Below are 18,282 nucleotides of genomic sequence, written 5' to 3'. Positions count from 1 at the left end.
CCTGCGTGTCCCCGAGTCCCCGCCCCGTAGACGCCCGGCCCCCTCTACACACTGCAGCAGCCCCGAGTCGCGGGGCACTGCGGGGCCCAGGCCGGGAGGGGGCGCTGCTACCGCGATCCCAACCCTGGCCGACCGCTCCCCTGCGGGTCCCCCAGGAGACCCGATGGCAGGGTCTGCTTGGCCAGGCTTTCTTTGCGGGGGGTTCTCCCTTCCCCACCGTTTTTTTCTTTTTCTTTTTCTTTTTTTTAACATCGTTATTGAAGTATAATTGCTTTACAGTGTTGTGTTAGTTTCTAATGTATAACAAAGTGAATCAGCTATATGCATAGGTATATCTCCATATACCCTCCCTCTTCTGTCTCCCTCCCACCCTCCCTATCCCACCTCTCTAGGTGGTCACAAAGCACCCAGCTGTTCTCCCAGTGCCATGCAGCTGCTTCCCACTAGCTATCTATTTTACATTTGGTAGTATATATATGTCCATGCTACTCTCTTACTTCGTCCCAGCTTACCCTTCCCCCTGCCTGTGCCCTCAAGTCCATTCTCTACATCTGTGTCTTTATTCCTGTCCTGCCCCTAGGTTTATCAGAACAATTTTTTTTTTTAAGATTCCATATATATGTGTTAGCATATGGTATTTGTTTTTGTCTTTCTGACTTACTTCACTCTGTATGATAGACTCTAGGTCCATCCACCTCATCACAAATAACTGAATTTCGTTTCTTTTTATGGCTGAGTGATAGTCCATTGTATATATGTGCCACATCTTCTTTATCCATTCATCTGTCGATGGACACTTAGGTTGCTTCCGTGTCCTGGCTATTGTAAATAGTGCTGCAATGAACACTGTGGTACATGTCTCTTTTTGAATCATGGTTTTCTCAGGGTATATGCCCTGTAGTGGGATTGCTGGGTCATATGGTAGTACTATTTTTAGTTTATTAAGGAACCTCCATACTGTTCTCCATAGTGGCTGTACCAATTTACATTCCCACCAATAGTGCAAGAGGGCTCCCTTTTCTCCACACCCTCCCCAGCATTTATTGTTTGTAGATGTTTTCATGATGGGCATTCAGACCAGTGTGAGGTGATACCTCATTGTAGTTTTCTTTTGTTTTTTGGTTTTTTTTTGCGGTACGCGGGCCTCTCACTGTTGTGGCCTCTCCCGTTGCGGAGCACAGGCTCCGGATGCACAGGCTCAGCGGACATGGCTCACGGGCCCAGCCACTCCGCAGCATGTGGGATCTTCCCAGACCGGGGCACAAACCCGTGTCCCCTGCATTGGCAGGCAGACTCTCAACCACTGCGCCACCAGGGAAGCCCCTCATTGTAGTTTTGATTTGCATTTCTCTAATGATTAGTGATGTTGAGCATCCTTTCATGTGTTTGTTGGCAATCTGGATATATTCTTTGGAGAAATGTCTGTTTAGGTCTTCTGCCCATTTTTGGATTGGGTTTTTTGTTTTTTTGTTATTGAGCTGCATGAGCTGCTTGTATATTTTGGAGATTAATCCTTTGTCAGTTGCTTCATTTGCAAATATTTTCTTCCATTCTGATGGTTGTCATTTCATCTTTTTTATGGTTTCCTTTGCTGTGCAAAAGCTTTTAAGTTTCATTAGGTCCCATTTGTTTATTTTTGTTTTTATTTCCATTACTCTAGGAGGTGGGTCAAAAAGGATCTTGCTATGATTTATGTCACAGAGTGTTCTGCCTATGTTTTCCTCTAAGGGTTTTATAGTGTCTGTCCTTACATTCAGGTCTGTGATCCATTTTGAGTTTATTTTTGTGTTTGTGTTAGGAAGGGTTCTAATTTCGTTCTTTTACATGTAGCTGTCCAGTTTTCCCAGCACCACATATTGAAGAGGCTGTCTTTTCTCCTTTGAATACTCTTGCCTCCTTTATCAAAGATAAGGCGACTGTATGTGTGTAGGTTTATCTCTGGGCCTTGTATCCTGTTCCACTGATCTATATTTCTGTTTTTGTGCCAGTTCCATACTGTCGTGATTACTGTAGCTTTGTAGTATAGTCTGAAGTCCGGAAGCCTGATTCCTCCAGCTCCGTTTTTCTTTCTCAAGATTGTTTTGGCTATTCAGGGTCTTTTGTGTTTCCATACAAATTGTGAAATTTTTTGTTCTAGTTCTGTGAAAAATGCCGTTGGTAGTTTGAGGGGATTGCACTGAATCTGTAGATTGCTTTGGGTAGTATAGTCATTTTCACAATGTTGATTCTTCCAATCCAAGAACATGGTATATCTCTCCAGCTGTTGGTATCATCTTTAATTTCTTTCATCAGTATCTTATAGTTTTCTGCATACAGGTCTTTTGTCTCCTTAGGTAGGTTTATCCCTAGGTATTTTATTCTTTTTGTTGCAATGGTAAATGGGAGTGTTTCCTTAATTTATCTTTCAGAATTTTCATCATTAGTGTATAGGAATGCAAGAGATTTCTGTGCATTAATTTTGGTTCCTGCTACTCTACAGGATTCATTGATTAGCTCTAGTAGTTTTCTGGTAGCATCTTTAGGATTCTCTATGTATAGTATCATGTCATCTGCAAACAGTGACAGTTTTACTTCTGCTTTTCTGACTTAGATTCCTTTTATTTCTTTTTCTTCTCTGATTGCTGTGGCTAGGACTTCCAAAACTATGTTGAGTAATAGTGGTGACAGTGGGCAACCTTGTCTTGTTCCTGATCTTAGAGGAAATGGTTTCAGTTTTTCACCACTGAGAACAATGTTGGCTGTGGGTTTGTCATATATGGCCTTTATTATGTTGAGGTAGGTTCCCTCTATTCCTACTTTCTGGAGAGTTTTTATCATAAGTGGGTGTTGAATTTTGTCAAAAGTTTTTCTGCATCTATTGAGATGATCATATGGGTTTTATCCTTCAGTTTGTTAATATGGTGTATCACATTGATTTGTGTATATTGAAGAATCCTTGCATTCGTGGGATAAACGCCACTTGTTCGTGGTGTATGATCCTTTTAATGTGCTGTTGGATTCTATTTGCTAGTATTTTGCTGAGGATTTTTGCATCTACGTTCATCAGAGATATTGGTCTATAGTGTTATTTTGTGACATCTTTGTCTGGTTTTGGTATCAGGGTGATGTTGGCCTTGTAGAATGAGTTTGGGAGTGCTCCTCTCTCTGCTATATTTTGGAAAAGTTCGAGGAAGATAGGTGTTAGCTCTTCTCTAAATGTTTGATAGAGTACATTTGTGAAGCCATCTGGTCCTGGGCTTTTTTTTGTTGGAAGACTTTTAATCACACTTTCAATTTCAGTGCTTGTGATTGGTGTGTTTATATTTTCTATTTCTTCCTGGTTCAGTCTTGAAAAGTTGTGCGTTTCTAAGAATTTGTCCATTTCTTCCAGGTTGTCCATTTTATTGGCATATAGTTGCTTGTAGTAATCTCTCATGATCCTTTGTATTTCTGCAATGTCAGTTGTTACTTCTCCTTTTTCATTTATAATTCGGTTGATTTGAGTCTTCTCCCTTTTTTTCTTGATGAGTTTGGATAATGGTTTATCAATTTTGTTTATCTTCTCAAAGAACCAGCTTTTAGTTTTACTGATCTTTGCTATTGTTTCTTTCATTTCTTTTTCATTTATTTCTGATCTGATCTTATGATTTCTTTCCTTCTGCTAACTTTGGGGTTTTTTGTTCTTCTTTCTCTAATTGCTTTAGGTGTAAGGTTAAGTTGTTTATGTAAGATATTTCTTCTTTCTTGAGGTAGGATTGTATTGCTATAAACTTCCATCTTAGAACTGCTTTTGTTGCATTCCATAGGTTTTGGGTCATCGTGTTTTTGTCGTCATTTGTTTCTAGGTATTTTTTTGATTTCCTCTTTGATTTCTTCAGTGATCTCTTGGTTGTTCAGTATCATATTGTTTAACCTCCATGTGTTTGTATATTTGACAGTTTTTTTTCCTATAATTGGTATCTAATCTCATAGCATTGTGGTCAGAAGAGATACTTGATACAATTTCAATTTTCTTAAATTTACCAAGGCTTGATTTGTGACCCAAGATATGATCTATCCTGGAGAATGTTCCATGAGCACTTGAGAAGAAAGTGTATTCTGTTGTTTTTGGATGGAATGTCCTGTAAATATCAATTAAGTCCATCTTGTTTAATGTGTCATTTAAAGGTTGTGTTTCCTTATTTATTTTCATTTTGGATGATCTGTCCATTGGTGAAAGTGAGGTGTTAAAGTCCCCTACTATGGTTGTGTTACTTTCAATTTCCCCTTTTATGGCTGTTTATTCTTTAACATTTATGGCTGTTTAGTTCTTCTAGAGCGTTGTTAAATGTTGCTTTAACATTTATTTAATGTATTTTCTCCATTCTCTTTCCAAGATTCTGGATCATCTTTACTATAATTACTCTGAATTCTTTTTCAGAGGTTGCCTATTTCATCTTCATTTGTTTGGTCTTGTAGGTTTTTATCTTGCTCCACCATCTGTAACAAATATTTTGTCATTTCATTTTTTTTTTATGGGAGCTGCTGTATTCTTGTCTTACTGGTTGTTTGGCCTGAGACATCCAGCCCTGGAGTTTGTAAGCAGCTGGATAGAGCTGGGTCTTGGTGCTGAGATGAGGGCCTCTGGGAGGCCTCACTCCAATTGATATTCCCTGGGTTCTGAGGTTCTCTGTTAGTCCAGTGGTTTGGACTTGGTGCTCCCACCACAGGAGCTCGGGCCCGATCTCTGGCTTGGGAACCAAGATCCCGCAAGCTTCGTGGCATGGTAAAAAAAAAAAAAAAGAAGAAGAAAGAAAGAAAAAGAGGAGCAGTACAATATAAAAGCATAAAAAACAAAATAAAATTAGAAAGGTAAAAAATATGTATTAGGAAAAATAAAACTATAATTGAAACAACTGCAACAAGGTAAAATAAAACCACAACAGAAAAAAGAATAAAAAAGGGGGTGGGGGAACAAGCCTAAAGGAGAGATCACTAACAAATTATAAAGAATAAAATAAAGTTAGAAAAATAAAAGATTTATTAGGAAAAATAAAAATATAAAAGAATCAACAATGAATCAGCAAGATAAAACAGAACCCCAATCTAAAAGAGAAAAAAAAAAAACCTTGGCCGTGGGGGCAGAGTTTAGGCGTGGGGGTGGACCGTAAGCAAGGGTGAGGTTTTGGGTGGGGCAGACCTAGGTGGGTGGGGGGTGACTTTTGAGCGTGGGCCCGCCCTTGTTTTTTAATTAACAGGTACACAGAGGCATCCACTCTGGGAGCCGGAGGCAGAGGACCGGGCAGGGGGCCAGTGGGGTTTCTGGTGTAACCAGTCTGGGAACCTCTCCCACGGCCCCACCCGCTCGGAACTGGTTCTGCTGATGGTCTACTCCTGGGAAGGGAAGTGAGCAAGGCCCGCCCTCTGGGTGCCTTCAGTGAAAGGTGGGAATGGGGGTGGGGAGGGGGAATGCTCCTACTGACTCTGATCTTGGCCGCCCCAGTCCGCACCCCGGTGGGCTGAATGGTCGTGCGCGGGTTGGATCCGGGGACCCAGCCCGGGGTGAGTGGCCAGCCCCACTCACACCTAGACGGCGGCTTAGGGCCCAAATAGCCGTCAGGGACCCTAGGGAGAGGAAGTGGGTGGGACCACAGTCCCACCTGGAGAAAATCTTCAACTGTACTGGTTTCTTGTCCTCTTCCACCCAAATGACCCCCACGCCTCTGAGTCATCCCACCAGACCTAACAGGCTGGGAAGGTGGGATGGGAGAGAGAGAAGGGACAGTGGCCAGACCCTAGTGATTTTGAAACTTTTTGGTTAGATTTATTCTGTATTTTTTTCTAAGAGAATTATTGAGATAAAATTCACTTACCGTATAATTCACCCACTTAAGCCATACCATTCAGTGGTTTTTAGTGTATATTCACAGTTGTGTAACCATCAACCACAATGAATTTTAGAACATTGTCATCATCTTCAACCCCCCAAAAGAAATGCCATTGAAACCCCTTTAGCCATCATTCTTCAATCCTCCACCACCCAGTCCTAGGCAACTGCTAATCTGCTCCTTATTTCTATTCTGGACATTTCCTATAAATGGGATCATACAGTATCTCAATACATTGGGCTGCTATAACAAAACACTGCAGACTGGGTAGCTTATAAACAACAGAAATGTGCTTCTTACACTTCTGGAGGCTGGAAGTCCAAGATCAGGGTGCCAGCAAGGTCAGATGAGGGCCTTCTTCCTGGTGGGACTACTTATGGTCTCCTCACATGGTGGAAGAGGCAAGGAGCTTTCCCTGGTCTCTTATAAGGGCACTAATCCCATTTGTGAGTGGTCTGCCCTCATGACTTAATCACTTCCCAAAGGCCCCACCTCAGTGCCATCACATTGGGCATCAGGATTTCAACATACGAATCTTGGAGGACACAAACATAGCATATAGAACGTGGTCTTTTATGACTAGCTACTTTTGCTTAGCAAAATGTTTTCAAGGTTCATCCATGTTGTAGCATGTATCAGTACTTCATACCTTTTAATGGCTGAAAAATATTCAGTTGGATAAACATTTTGTTATTCATTCATCAGCTGATGAACATTCGAATTGTTTCAAACTTTTGGCTATTATGAGTAGCAATACTGTTCTACACACTTGTATACAGGTTTCTATATGGACATATGTTTTCTTTCTCTTGGGTAGATACCTAGGAATGGAATTGCTAGGTTAAATGCTAACTCTATATTTAACTTTTTGAGGAACTGCCCAACTGGGTTTTAAAGTGTCTGCACCATGAGAATTCCCTGGTGGTCCAGTGGTTAGGACTCTACTCTTCCACTGCCAGGGCCCGGGTTGGGGAACTAAGATCCCACAAGCCACATGGTGCAGCCAGAAAATAAAATTTAAAAAATAAAAAATAATTTAAAGTAAATAAAGTGGTTTTACATTTTCACCAGGGGGATATGGGCAGTTTCTCCACATCCTTACCAACACTTCTTATTATCTGGCTTTATTATTATAGCCATCCTAGTGGGTATGCCTAGTGCTTTACATTTTTTTGTTTTGATATATAATTCACATAACATAAAAGTCATCATTTTAAAGTATACAATTCATTGTTTTTCAGTATATTCACTATGTTATACAGGCATCATCACTAATTCCAGAGCATTCTGTCACTCCAGGAAGAAGCCCTATACAATTTAGCAGTCACTCCCAACCTCCTGGCCTCTGGCAATCACTAATCTACTTTCTGTCTCTATGGATTTGCCAATTCTGGACATTTCATATAAATGGAATTATATATAATATGTGATCTTTGGTGACTGGCTTCTTTCACTTAGTGTAATGTTTTCAAGAGTCATCCATGTTGTAGCATGTATCAGTACTTCATTCCTTTTTATTGCTGAATAATACCCTGTTGTATGGGCCTCCTGCTTTTAAAGCAATTGATGTTTTTACCTTTCCTTCCCCTTCCTGGCCCAGACAGGTATGCTGTGGCCTGTGGATACCTGATACTTTCTAGTGTTACAGCAAATCTATTATTATGCTGAGCTAAATTTGAATTATTTAGTGAAGGCTTAATAATGAATTTTGACTTATTTTTTTAAATAGCCTTATTATTTTAACTTATGTAACAGATGTGATCCATTGTGTAGGTAACTTTGCAAAGCTAAGAATACAATTTTACTTTACAGAAAGGTTTTCTTTTTTTTTAAAGAGGAAAGAGAAGTAATTTACACTGTTGCTTAAGAAATCTGTTGTTCTTTTTCAACTGCACCATACCTTTTACAGTTATTGATGCTTTTTGAAGGCAAGAGCATTTTATTTGTAGAAAAACTGAGGCTAAATTTGGAGACATTCATTTTATAGGGTGTGGAATATACAATTAATGAAGATAACAGCAGGTGACTAAGCTGAATTATCTATATTTACAAGGTGATAATTAGTCATATAAAAGAAGGAAGGAAAGAAAAGGATTTATTTTAAACTAATATAATTTCAGTTAGAACAAACAATGAAATTCAGAAGGCTCAAGTTTTATACTCATGTGTCAAATAATCTAGCTAGTTTTCTTGTTGATTAATTAAGGTAAAATTTTTCTTTCTATCAGCTCATATTTAATTGATGTTTATGTGACATTATGAAGATATTTTAAGATTTACAGCACTTGTGGCACCTTTGTATCACCAGAGGCCTCCAAGTTCATGCCAGCAGGGAGCAAGTACGGGAGAATCCTGCAGCAGGAATTCCAGCTGGTTCTTATTATTCACGGCAGGTATATATGTTCTATAAGGTCACCATGGACATTGAACTAGTCAATACTGAACCATCACTTCTAGAAGAAATACTGACTTAGGTTCCTGTGAGCCTCTGGTTACAACATTTTCATCAACAGATCAATATATAACCTCGTTTTATGTGTGTTATTGTATAAAGGTAACTCATTTAATATATACTGTTAATTCACTAACATTGAACTCACAAAAAACAACACTGTAACTTACACCTTAATGAAGTGTATATAACATATATCTTCTCTGAAAGGCACATCCCAGCCTTTTTGCACTTAGGAGCACTAGATAGCACTTCAGCACTGCTTGGGGTGCATTTAAAATAGCAAAATCACCAACAAGAAGCACAAAAATGTGAAAAACGTGGCACTAAATAAACTGTGAAAAGGACACTCGTTTACCATATAAGACCTCAAAGTAGAAGGCAGAGCTTAGCCTTGCTCGACCTCAGCTGGGAATGTGCAGCCAGTGGCTCAGCTTTTTCACCACTCTACGCACGCACATATCCACCTGCAATCCAGAAAGTGCTGTATTGATTTGGGGGTTACAAATATATATCAGCAAGTAGGTGAATTTGTAAATATGGAATCTGTGATTAATGAGGATTGACTGTAAATGCTTCCTGCACTAAGTTATATTAGTCACTTCCATTCATATTTCATTGATCAAAGCAAGTCATCGGGCCTTAACTGACTTCAAGGGGGTGTGAAAGCGCAATCACACTGTGTCGTCAAAGAAGATTTCAAATATTTGAGAGAAGTACTGATGCCAATTGCTGAAGATATCGTTTGGTCATTCATTGATTATTCCATACTTGTGGCAGATTTTAGTTCCCAAAGATAGTTGCAGCATTATCTCCCATGCAACATGCTGTTCTTATTATGGGACTTTGACTTACCTCCCATTGAGAGAATGAGGTCTCTGCTCCCTTTCCTTGAAACTGGGCAGACTGTGTGACTTCTGAGGCTGGGTCATTAAAGACCTCCACCTAGTTCTAAGGACACCTACTCTTAGAAATACAACAACCATGCTGAAGGGAAGCCCAAGCAGCTCCACAGAGAGCTATGTATAGGTTCCTAGCTGATGTCCTGACTGACAGGTGGTATCAACCACCACACGTGTGAGTGACCAAGGGTTCAGATGGCTCCAACTCCCTGTCCTCCAGACAGCCTCCATTCTTGCAAGCTGAGGCCTCAAAGGTCATGGAGCAGACACAAGCAGTATCCACAGAATCTGTGAGCGTAATAAAATGGTTATTTTTTATGCCACTCTCTTTGAGGTGACTTTTTTTCAGGAATAATAACTGGAAGAGTTATATGTATCATCTATGTATAGTGCTGTAGTAGGTGTTCGTGGGTTTTAGAAGTGTATAAAATTTGGTCCTAGTCTCCATATATTTTACATTCAGGTCATTGTTTAAACTGAGGCCATTCTTGTACCCACAATGTAATTAAATAATTGGTCTTTTTATAGTTACCATGATCTCAAATATGATAACTATAAAATGGGTAGCAGCTTGGTATTCTAACAGAAAATGTAATGTTTTATTTTGCTTGGTTTCTTCTTTAGCTTTGGTGAGAATTTTAATACTCATCCATTATTTAGACACAAAACAACCCACGAAGCTCCATTTACACTTAGCACTTTGCTCAGTGCCTGACACGTAATTGCTTGATAAATGTTGAATGAATGCCAGTCCGAATTTATCAGACACAGACCGTGATCGAGTGTCTTTAGAAAGCACTTGTGAACCACCTTTCTCATGGGCCACAGAAAATGAAGAGGCATTGATTGAATGTGGGGTTGAGGATAAGAAAGCTAAGGTCTAAAGCTGGGAATGTCTTTAAAAATTAAAACATAAATTCTAATCAATATGAGGCTGATATAACTTCTGAGACTGTGGTGTTTGTAAAAACAGAGAGGGATATCCACACTGATTTTAAAAGGTTCATGCGTTGAAGTAAAAGTAGACAACCAAATACACCACAACTAGGTAGCCAATGTTCTCAAAAAGCTCTTAAAAGAAATTGATATAAATTCATATTTAAATATATTACATACATTTTGTGTTTTAGTTTGGGTTTTATTATTAATTTAATGTTTAGAAACATGGGGAATTTTTCCAGGTTCATATTTATTGTACAAATGGAATATCATTTGATGAGTTGATATTAGCTTCTCTAGGGCTGAGAACATAATGGATGCAGTAGAGACAGGTTGGACTCCATAAATGTTGCTTTCACATCTGCAACTCTTTTGGACCTGCACTTGAAATACAGGATAACCAAAGCAAAGCCTGCATATGTGGTCTGTACATGGTTCATTCTACTTGTGAGAGTGTAAGTGTTGACATTTTTTTTTTAATACCAGTGAACTGGAATTGGGTATCAGTTTCTGGGCCTACAATAGCTTCAATCCTGCCATAGTCATGAATTCTATATCTTGCGTCCTTCAACATATAAAGCCATCCCTCCACCAGATCAGAAGAAGGTGCCTCCTTCAAGATTTAAGAGTCTGGCTTTCCATCCCAGCTCTCCTACTTCCTGGTGTGTGACCTTGGGCATGTGGTTCAGCCTTATTGAATCTGTTTCTTTATTTGTACAAATGGATGGTATTCACCTCATATGATTTTTGAGGATTCCAAGAGATAATGCCTGTTTATCTCTTAGCCCAATGTTTTGCATGTTGTGTCCTGATAAAAAGTAGTTATTAGTATGGTCTTTTGTGAGTAAAAACTCTGGACCTGTTCATTAAGAACTGAAATTGGTTCTTTGAACTCACCTGATCCCTTGCTTATTGAACACACATATTGCGTTCTTATACATTCTGCCTATAGGAGAAAACTTATTGAGATCACTTACTTGTTTACTTTTATGATGACGTTAACAAAATGAGAGGAGAGAGGGAGGGAAAGTGTGGCTAGAACCATTGGGTTTGTGTAGGGAGGAGAGAGAGAGCACAGGTGTTTCCTCTGAAAAAATTCAGATCTCTCTTCTCTTGCCTGAAGCTGGCTTGCTTTGAACTGGGATAGCCTCTCTCCCAGGGCTGCATTATAACTGTGACAGGCCCAAGGTACTTTTGCCTTGGTGGGTCCCTTCCTCTGTAGAAAAATACAAAAATTATATTTTATGACTGTGCTGGTATAAAGATGAATATAATCTTTGACCCCCAAAGTTAACTTTTAAAATTCTGATTTTAAAAGAAATTAAAATATTTTTATGGGCCCCTAAAAATAATGTGAGCTCTAAGCATGATGCCAGGTGAGGCTAATGGACAGGCAGGCCCTGATGTCTTAGTTTCCCTACAAGAGAGTAAGAACACATGATGTATTATAGGGGATGATAAATACAGAAAGGCACTAGTACTGACTCTGCCTTTTTGGCAGATGTGTGTTTTAACATTGTATCCTTCTAACAACCCTCTGAGACAGGTCTTATGAATGTGATAAAGGAGTAACTAATGAATAATTTAGAACCAAGAAGATTCAGTGTTTGAAGTGAGAAAATTTAACTTTGGCCTCACCTTGTTCCGAATCCAGATGGAGAAGATGAATGCTAATGTTGGCCCTTCAAAACATCCAACTGTGTATTGTCTGAAAACGCTGGGGAATTGGAGAAGGAGAAGGTAAGTTTTAACTCTATATTGAGAGCCCTGCACTGCACTAAGAATACGGTGGGGCTTAAGAGTTTGTTGATGTTTATGATACCTTATTCTAACATCAGAAGATGGTGATCTCAGTTCCTTTACCAGGGGCTGATTTGGTCTTTGGGACCACATGGTTTCTGAGGAACAGTTGTGTGTAATTCTCATCTTTCCTCTTCTATAGGTAAGGTTCTCTCCCCCAACCCCCCCCCCCGCCAGCTTCTTTCAAGATTTTTTCTTTATTTTTGATTTTCTGCAGTGTGAATATGATGTGCCTAGGTGTAGTTTTTGTTTGTTTTGTTTTGTTTTGCTCTGTTTTTGGCATTATTTCTGCCTGATGTTCTCTGAGTTTCCTGGATCTGTGGTTTGACATTAATGTAGGGAAATTTGCCACTATTGTTGCTTCAGATATTTCTCCTGTTCTTTTCTTTCTCGTCTCTTTCTGGGATTCCCATTACTCGTATGTAACCCCTTTTGTAGTTGTCTCACAGTTCTTGTATATTCTGCTTTGATTTTTTTTTTTTTCAGTTTTTTTCTCTTCGCTTTTCCATTTTGGAAATGTCTATTAACATTTCCTTAAGCTCAGAGATTCTTTCCTCAGCTATGTCCAGTCTCCTGATAAGCCCATCAAAGGCATTCTTCATTTCTGTCACAGTGTTTTTGGTTTCTAGCATTTCTTTTTGGTTCTTTCTTAGAATTTCCATCTCTCTGCAGGCATTGCCCATCTGTTCTTGCATGTTGTCTATTTTTTTTTCCATTAGAGCCCTTTGCATATTAATCATATTTATTTTACATTCCTGGTCTGATCATTCCAACAACATTCCTGCCATCTCTGAATCTGTTTCTGATGCTTGCTCTGTCTCTTCAAACTGTGTTTTTTGCTTTTTAGTATGACTTACAATTTTTTCTTGAAAGGTAAACTCAACGTACTAGGTAAAAGGGACTGCAGTAAATAGGCCTTTAATAATGTGGTGGCTGGTGGTTAGGTGTGGGGCAAGGGAAAACGTTTTATAGTTTTACGATTAGGTCTCAGTTTTGTAGTGAGCCTATGCCGCTGGGCTGTGAACTTCACAAGTGCTTCTCTGTTGCTTTTTCTTTTCCCCCATTAATTGGAACAAGATAACTAGCAGAGCTGGAGTTGGGTATTTCCCTTCCGCAGAGTAAGACTAGAACCAGCTGGGGCTGGGAATTTCCCTCCCCCCAGGTGAGTTAGGCTCTGATAAAACCCCAGCAGGCTGGGCCCTGGTGAAGTAGCTTCTCCTGAGGGCAGACCTCGTTAAGAAGATCGGCATGTTCTGAGGTATTTCAAAATGGTTCCTCTTCTCCTTCTGCTGGAAGCACGAGAAGGTTTTCTTCCCAGAGCTCCACTGTGAGAATCTGGTAGGGCTCCTAGAGGCAAGACTAACTGCGTTTGGGCCCCTCTGGAGTTTTTAATTCTCAGATTTGTGTACTCTGATCCTCCAGCAATCCTTCGATTACAGTTCAGCTTTCCCCACCCTGGCGCTGGTCCCTGAGGACGTTTCTGCTTGCGGATTTCTGCTCAGGTAAGTTGTGATTCTTTGTATCTGCCTTCTGCCTAATTTGGGGGACAGCGGTTTGTGACCTCAGTTCTCTGAGGGATTTAAGAAGAGTTGTTGATTTTTCAGTTTGTTCAGCTTTTTCTTGTTGTTAGGATGGAGGAATGACTTTCAAGCTCTTTTCATGCCAGACCAGAAACTGGACTCCTTTTCCTTTGTATAAAATGTTACCTGAGTGATATTTTCTCGTCCCGTGTAGAACTTAGTGAAAATGTCCACATACTGGTCCCTGTTCCTATTATACTCCCTCCCATTCTTAATCTTTTCTGGCTACAATTATTGCTTCCCCAAATACTTTTTAGCTGTTAAAGGTCTAGTTCTTTCATGCCTGGATTTTTTTTAAAATTCCACTCTCTGTCTTGGAGTGCTAACAGCTAGTACTACCCATGGGTGCCAGTCGTGTCAACATTTAAACCAGGATGCACTGTTGACACTGTTGCTAATACTCTGCTGGCAATCCTGCTTTGTGAATGGAATTCACATTAGGCTGATGGCTTCAGGAAGGGGTTTACAGAGAATGCTGGGTTATAAATGATGGTTCAAAGCTGGATTTACAGATCTAGTTTTCTCTAAACCTGTTACCGTACATCTGTCCACAATGAAGCTCACCTGTATTTTGTACCCACCCACATTACCTGGAGAAAGGACTTTCAGCCTTGCTTTCGTATTAGAATCACTGGCTTTATTTCTGTTTAATTGGTCTAGATGGGTCTTGGTATCAGTATTTCTAGCAGTTCCTCGAGTAATTCTACCATGGAACTAGGGTTGGAGTCCACTGGTGTGCAGCAGGTTTCAGCAAACTTTTTTGCTAAAGGAACCGATAGTAAATATTTTAGGCTTTGAAGGTCATATGGTCTCTGTTGTAACTACCCAACTCTTGATGTAGCAGCCATAGGTAAGTGGGTGTGACCGGGTTCCAATAACTTTATTTCTAGCTGCCAAAATTCTAATTCATATAGTTTTCATGTGTCATGAAATATTTTTCTTTTGATTTTTTTTAACTATTAAAAACTGTAAAACAGTCTTCTCAGGATGTACAATTAACAGGTTGCAAGTGAGATTTGGCCTAGGGGCTGTAGTTTGGCAATAGTTCAGCTGTAGTTTATTTTCTTCAATGCTTCAGTTTGGTTCCACAAGAGAAAATGTTTCCTTAGCTACATCATTCACAACATCTTCAATGAGTCCTAACATTGACTACTTATTTCAAGTAAGTCTATCTAACATTTTTAAACATGGCAATGTATTTCCTTATTAGCCTTTGAAATTGTGGCAATTGGGATGCTTTTGTCTACAAGTAACAAGCATGGCTTAAATGGCTTTAAGCAGTAGGAAAGGTATTCTCTCATTAAAACATAGATAGTTGCAGGGTTATTCAGCTGCTTGACAATCATCAACCCAGGTGTTTTCCATCTTTCTACTCTACCATCCTCAATACTAGTCCTGGCTGATGTCTTGCCTCATGGTTGCAGGATGGCTGTTGCGGCTCTAAGCATCACATGCAGATACATAACATCCAGCAAAGAGGAAGAGTATCTCCTTCCATGCGTTTATTTTTAATATGAGGCAATCTTTTTTAGACCAAGCCTCTCCTCCTGTGTAGATCTCTCCTTCAGTCCCAAAGATCAAATCAGCCACCAGTGAAGGAACTGAGATCACCATAATTAATTATCATGATGCATCCCCTGTCATCGGGCGAGATCTGGTCTGCCTCTCACAGGTGGTTCCAGGATCCCAGAACCAAATCAGGGTTCTGTTAGCAAGGGAAGAGGAAGAAATGGCAGTTGAGAAAGACTCAACAGAGTCTCCCAAGAGAACTAGATTCTTAGGATTAAAAAAAGAAGGCTGTCTGCTGAGCTTCTCATTTCCATTTGTTTATTTACTTCCCTTAAAGACCATTAGAGAATTGTTCAGTACAATTTTCCTGAAAGAAATATTGGTTTTTTTCACTCAAATAGATTATATTTTGCTTCAGCCCTCAAAGAAATTACTTTATTTCTATCAGATTATGTTTGAAAAGTAACGCATCCTACTTTATTTTTCTAAAACTGTACCACGTTGCATATCTAGCACAAAAATGTTCATGTCAAAAAAGCTTTAAAGGGGCTTCCCTGGTGGCGCAGTGGTTGAGAGTCCGCCTGCCGATGCAGGGGACACGGGTTCGTGCCCCGGTCCAGGAAGATCCCACATGCCGCGGAGCGGCTGGGCCTGTGAGCAATGGCCGCTGAGCCTGCACGTCCGGAGCCTGCGCTCCGCAACGGGAAAGGCCACAGCTGTGAGAGGCCCGTATACCAGAAAAAAAAAAAAAAAGCTTTAAAGAGTCAGTTTTTGTTCATTTTGAACCATCAAAATGTTGTTTAGTTTTGCAGTTTATACTGTGAAGACACTAAAAATAGTTTTTCCCCCGAAATTACAGCAGTGAGTACAAGCTTAAGAACCATGTGTGGTTCTTATCCTGATACCCACCCCTGTGGGTATCCTAATACAGCCCCCAAGTAGTACATGACCCACCTCTACCTCCCCATTTGAAAATCATGGATGGAGATTTGTATCCCATTCCAAACTCAGAGCTATGTCCATCCTGTTTTGAGTGCTGACCCCCAGTCAGGAGCGGGGACTGAAATTCCACATTTGCAATTTCTTGGGAGACCAGCTGGCACCGTGGAAGCTGCTCTGGCCCAGGATGGAGAGGCCAGGCTTCTGGTCCCAGCTCTGCCACTTAGGTGGTATTTAACACTGGACAAGTTACTTAACCTCTCTGAACTCTAGTTGTTTTTTGTTTTTGTTTTTGTTTTGCGGTACACGGGCCTCTCACTGTTGTGGCCTCTCCCGTTGCGGAGCACAGGCTCCGGACACGCAGGCCCAGCGGCCATGGCTCACGGGCCCAGCCGCTCCGCGGCCTGTGCGATCTTCTCGGACAGGGGCACGAACCCGCGTCCCCTGCATCGGCAGGCGGACTCTCAACCACTGCACCACCAGGGAAGCTCTGAACTCCAGTTTTGACATCGGCAAAGGAAGAGTTTGAACTATGCGAAGTATAAGATTCCTGTTAGAGCTTATCTGTGTTTCTCTTTACCATGGGATCCAAGATTGCGACTTTTCCCTTCCAATGTTAAGCTGATTTCTATTCTTGTTCCTGCTGCTTGGTGAGGACACACACTGTCACTGTGTCCCCCAAGATAATGTGTCAGAGCAGCTACCCTTTGTTCTGCCACAGCACAGACAACGCACAGTATTCTAGTGTGAGACATTCACATGTAACTAAGCCAAATCCTCTCATTCTAGGAAGCAAATCAGAAAGTAAGCAAGAGCAACACTACAAAGGAGAGAATTTTGGAGAGCTTTCTTTTTTTTTAGACTAAAATGTTTGCAACTGTCCTTTATTATTAATATTGAAACATTTCACCATTATTTACTACTACAGCTCTAGAGGTGTTTTTCTCACCTTCTAGAACTCTCCATGCATCTTCACACAGAAGTGAAATGATGAGGCCCTGAAACACTTCTGTAGGAAGAAAAGTTTTATTTTGGTGGCAAAAGCAGTTATCTTTGGCTTATCAACATTTTTCTGTTTTTCTTTTCAGAGCTACTTCCTATGTTCACTAGTAATTCTTTTTCTTCCTCCTTTTCCTTCCTATGTTCACTAGTAATTCTTTTTCTTCACATAGAACTTTCTTGTTTTTCTCAGGGCCGTTATATGTTATAAAAGAGCCCGGTCATCTTTAGAACGACCTGGGGAGACTTTTCCCTAAGGAACTTGAAAATGCATTAACAAGATTGACGTTTGTCAAGCTCCCCCCATCCCCATTCATCCAGGTGTTGGCCAGTGAATTGCAGCTTCTTAGGTCCAGAGGTCCTTGTCCCCCTGCTCAGGCGGGCTCAGTGAAAGGTGGAGAGCTGTTTTAATGGTTACAAGAGCGGTTTATAGTGGCACATCCAGTCCAGGTGAACCCGCTTTATACTGAAGGCCCGCATCCAGGGCCTCTCCTCCAGGGGCGTTCCTGGTGGCCTCTTCATAGGAGGGTGGTGAACACGAGAGAAGGGCTACCTCCCCGGGCAGTGGGGAGTAAGGGAAGGTCTGCTTGCTGCTCCAGGGTAAGCCCGGCAGGAAGTCGGTCACCTCTCCTGCAGGCGGGTGCTCTGGAAGGTCGAGGCTGGAAACCTGCCCCTGGGGCCGAGAGGCCTGGCAGTGGCAATGCAGGAAAAGCAGCAAAAAGGCCAGGAAGAGCAGGACGGTGGCTGGAAGAAGGATGCACAGGAAGGGCTCCACATCTTCCTTGGTGGAACTTATCTTCTGGGTGCCCTGGAGTTAGGGAACGGAATTGAGTTAGAAGATGGGGAAAGAAGACCGCTGCATTTCTAAGGCTGATCTCTGTCTTCGTCTTGTATTCTCCTTATCATTTACTGACTTTAAAAATCACTCTAATCATTCATTTATGCCAATGAGCTTGAGCCTGCATGAAGTAGAGTGTACTTCCGTGATAAAGTATGAATTCAGAATGTCCAAAGTACACAAGGGTACCCTACAATATTTCCACTGAAGTAAAAATTTTAGGATAAGTTTTAGTTGGCAGGTCCATCACTCATTCTTTGAATGAGAGCTCTTACTATTTACGTACTTATTTTGTTTAGAATTAGACCAATAATGTTTTATTGCCACAGAAGGATTATATGGAACTGACTTCTTTAATTCTGGAGTAAAATCCGCCATTGGTATGTGCTCGTATCTCACGCCATTGGTATGTGCTCATATCTCACGCCATTGGTACGTGCTCGTATCTCACGCCATGGGTACGTGCTCGTATCTCACG

General features: G+C 40.8%; 1 protein-coding gene and 1 pseudogene across 1 annotated transcript in view; both read right to left on the bottom strand.

Moving 5' to 3' along the window:
* Window positions 1–10,435: 10,435 nt before the first annotated feature.
* Window positions 10,436–10,713, bottom strand: LOC114895907 (annotated as a pseudogene).
* A 6,714-nt stretch (window positions 10,714–17,427) lies between these two features.
* The window catches only part of SMIM28 (small integral membrane protein 28), a 4,518-nt gene continuing 3,663 nt past the window's right edge, over window positions 17,428–18,282 (bottom strand). Inside the window, 2 exon segments of the mRNA XM_029223659.1 lie at window positions 17,428–17,450; window positions 17,453–17,774. Coding sequence (XP_029079492.1) covers window positions 17,428–17,450; window positions 17,453–17,774 — 345 coding nt within the window.

The sequence above is a fragment of the Monodon monoceros genome, unplaced genomic scaffold (assembly GCF_005190385.1).
Source record: "Monodon monoceros isolate NGI ecotype Baffin Bay Population unplaced genomic scaffold, NGI_Narwhal_1 Super_Scaffold_15, whole genome shotgun sequence".
NCBI classification, from domain to species: Eukaryota; Metazoa; Chordata; class Mammalia; order Artiodactyla; family Monodontidae; genus Monodon; species Monodon monoceros.
This window is presented reverse-complemented; position numbering and strand designations above follow the sequence as displayed.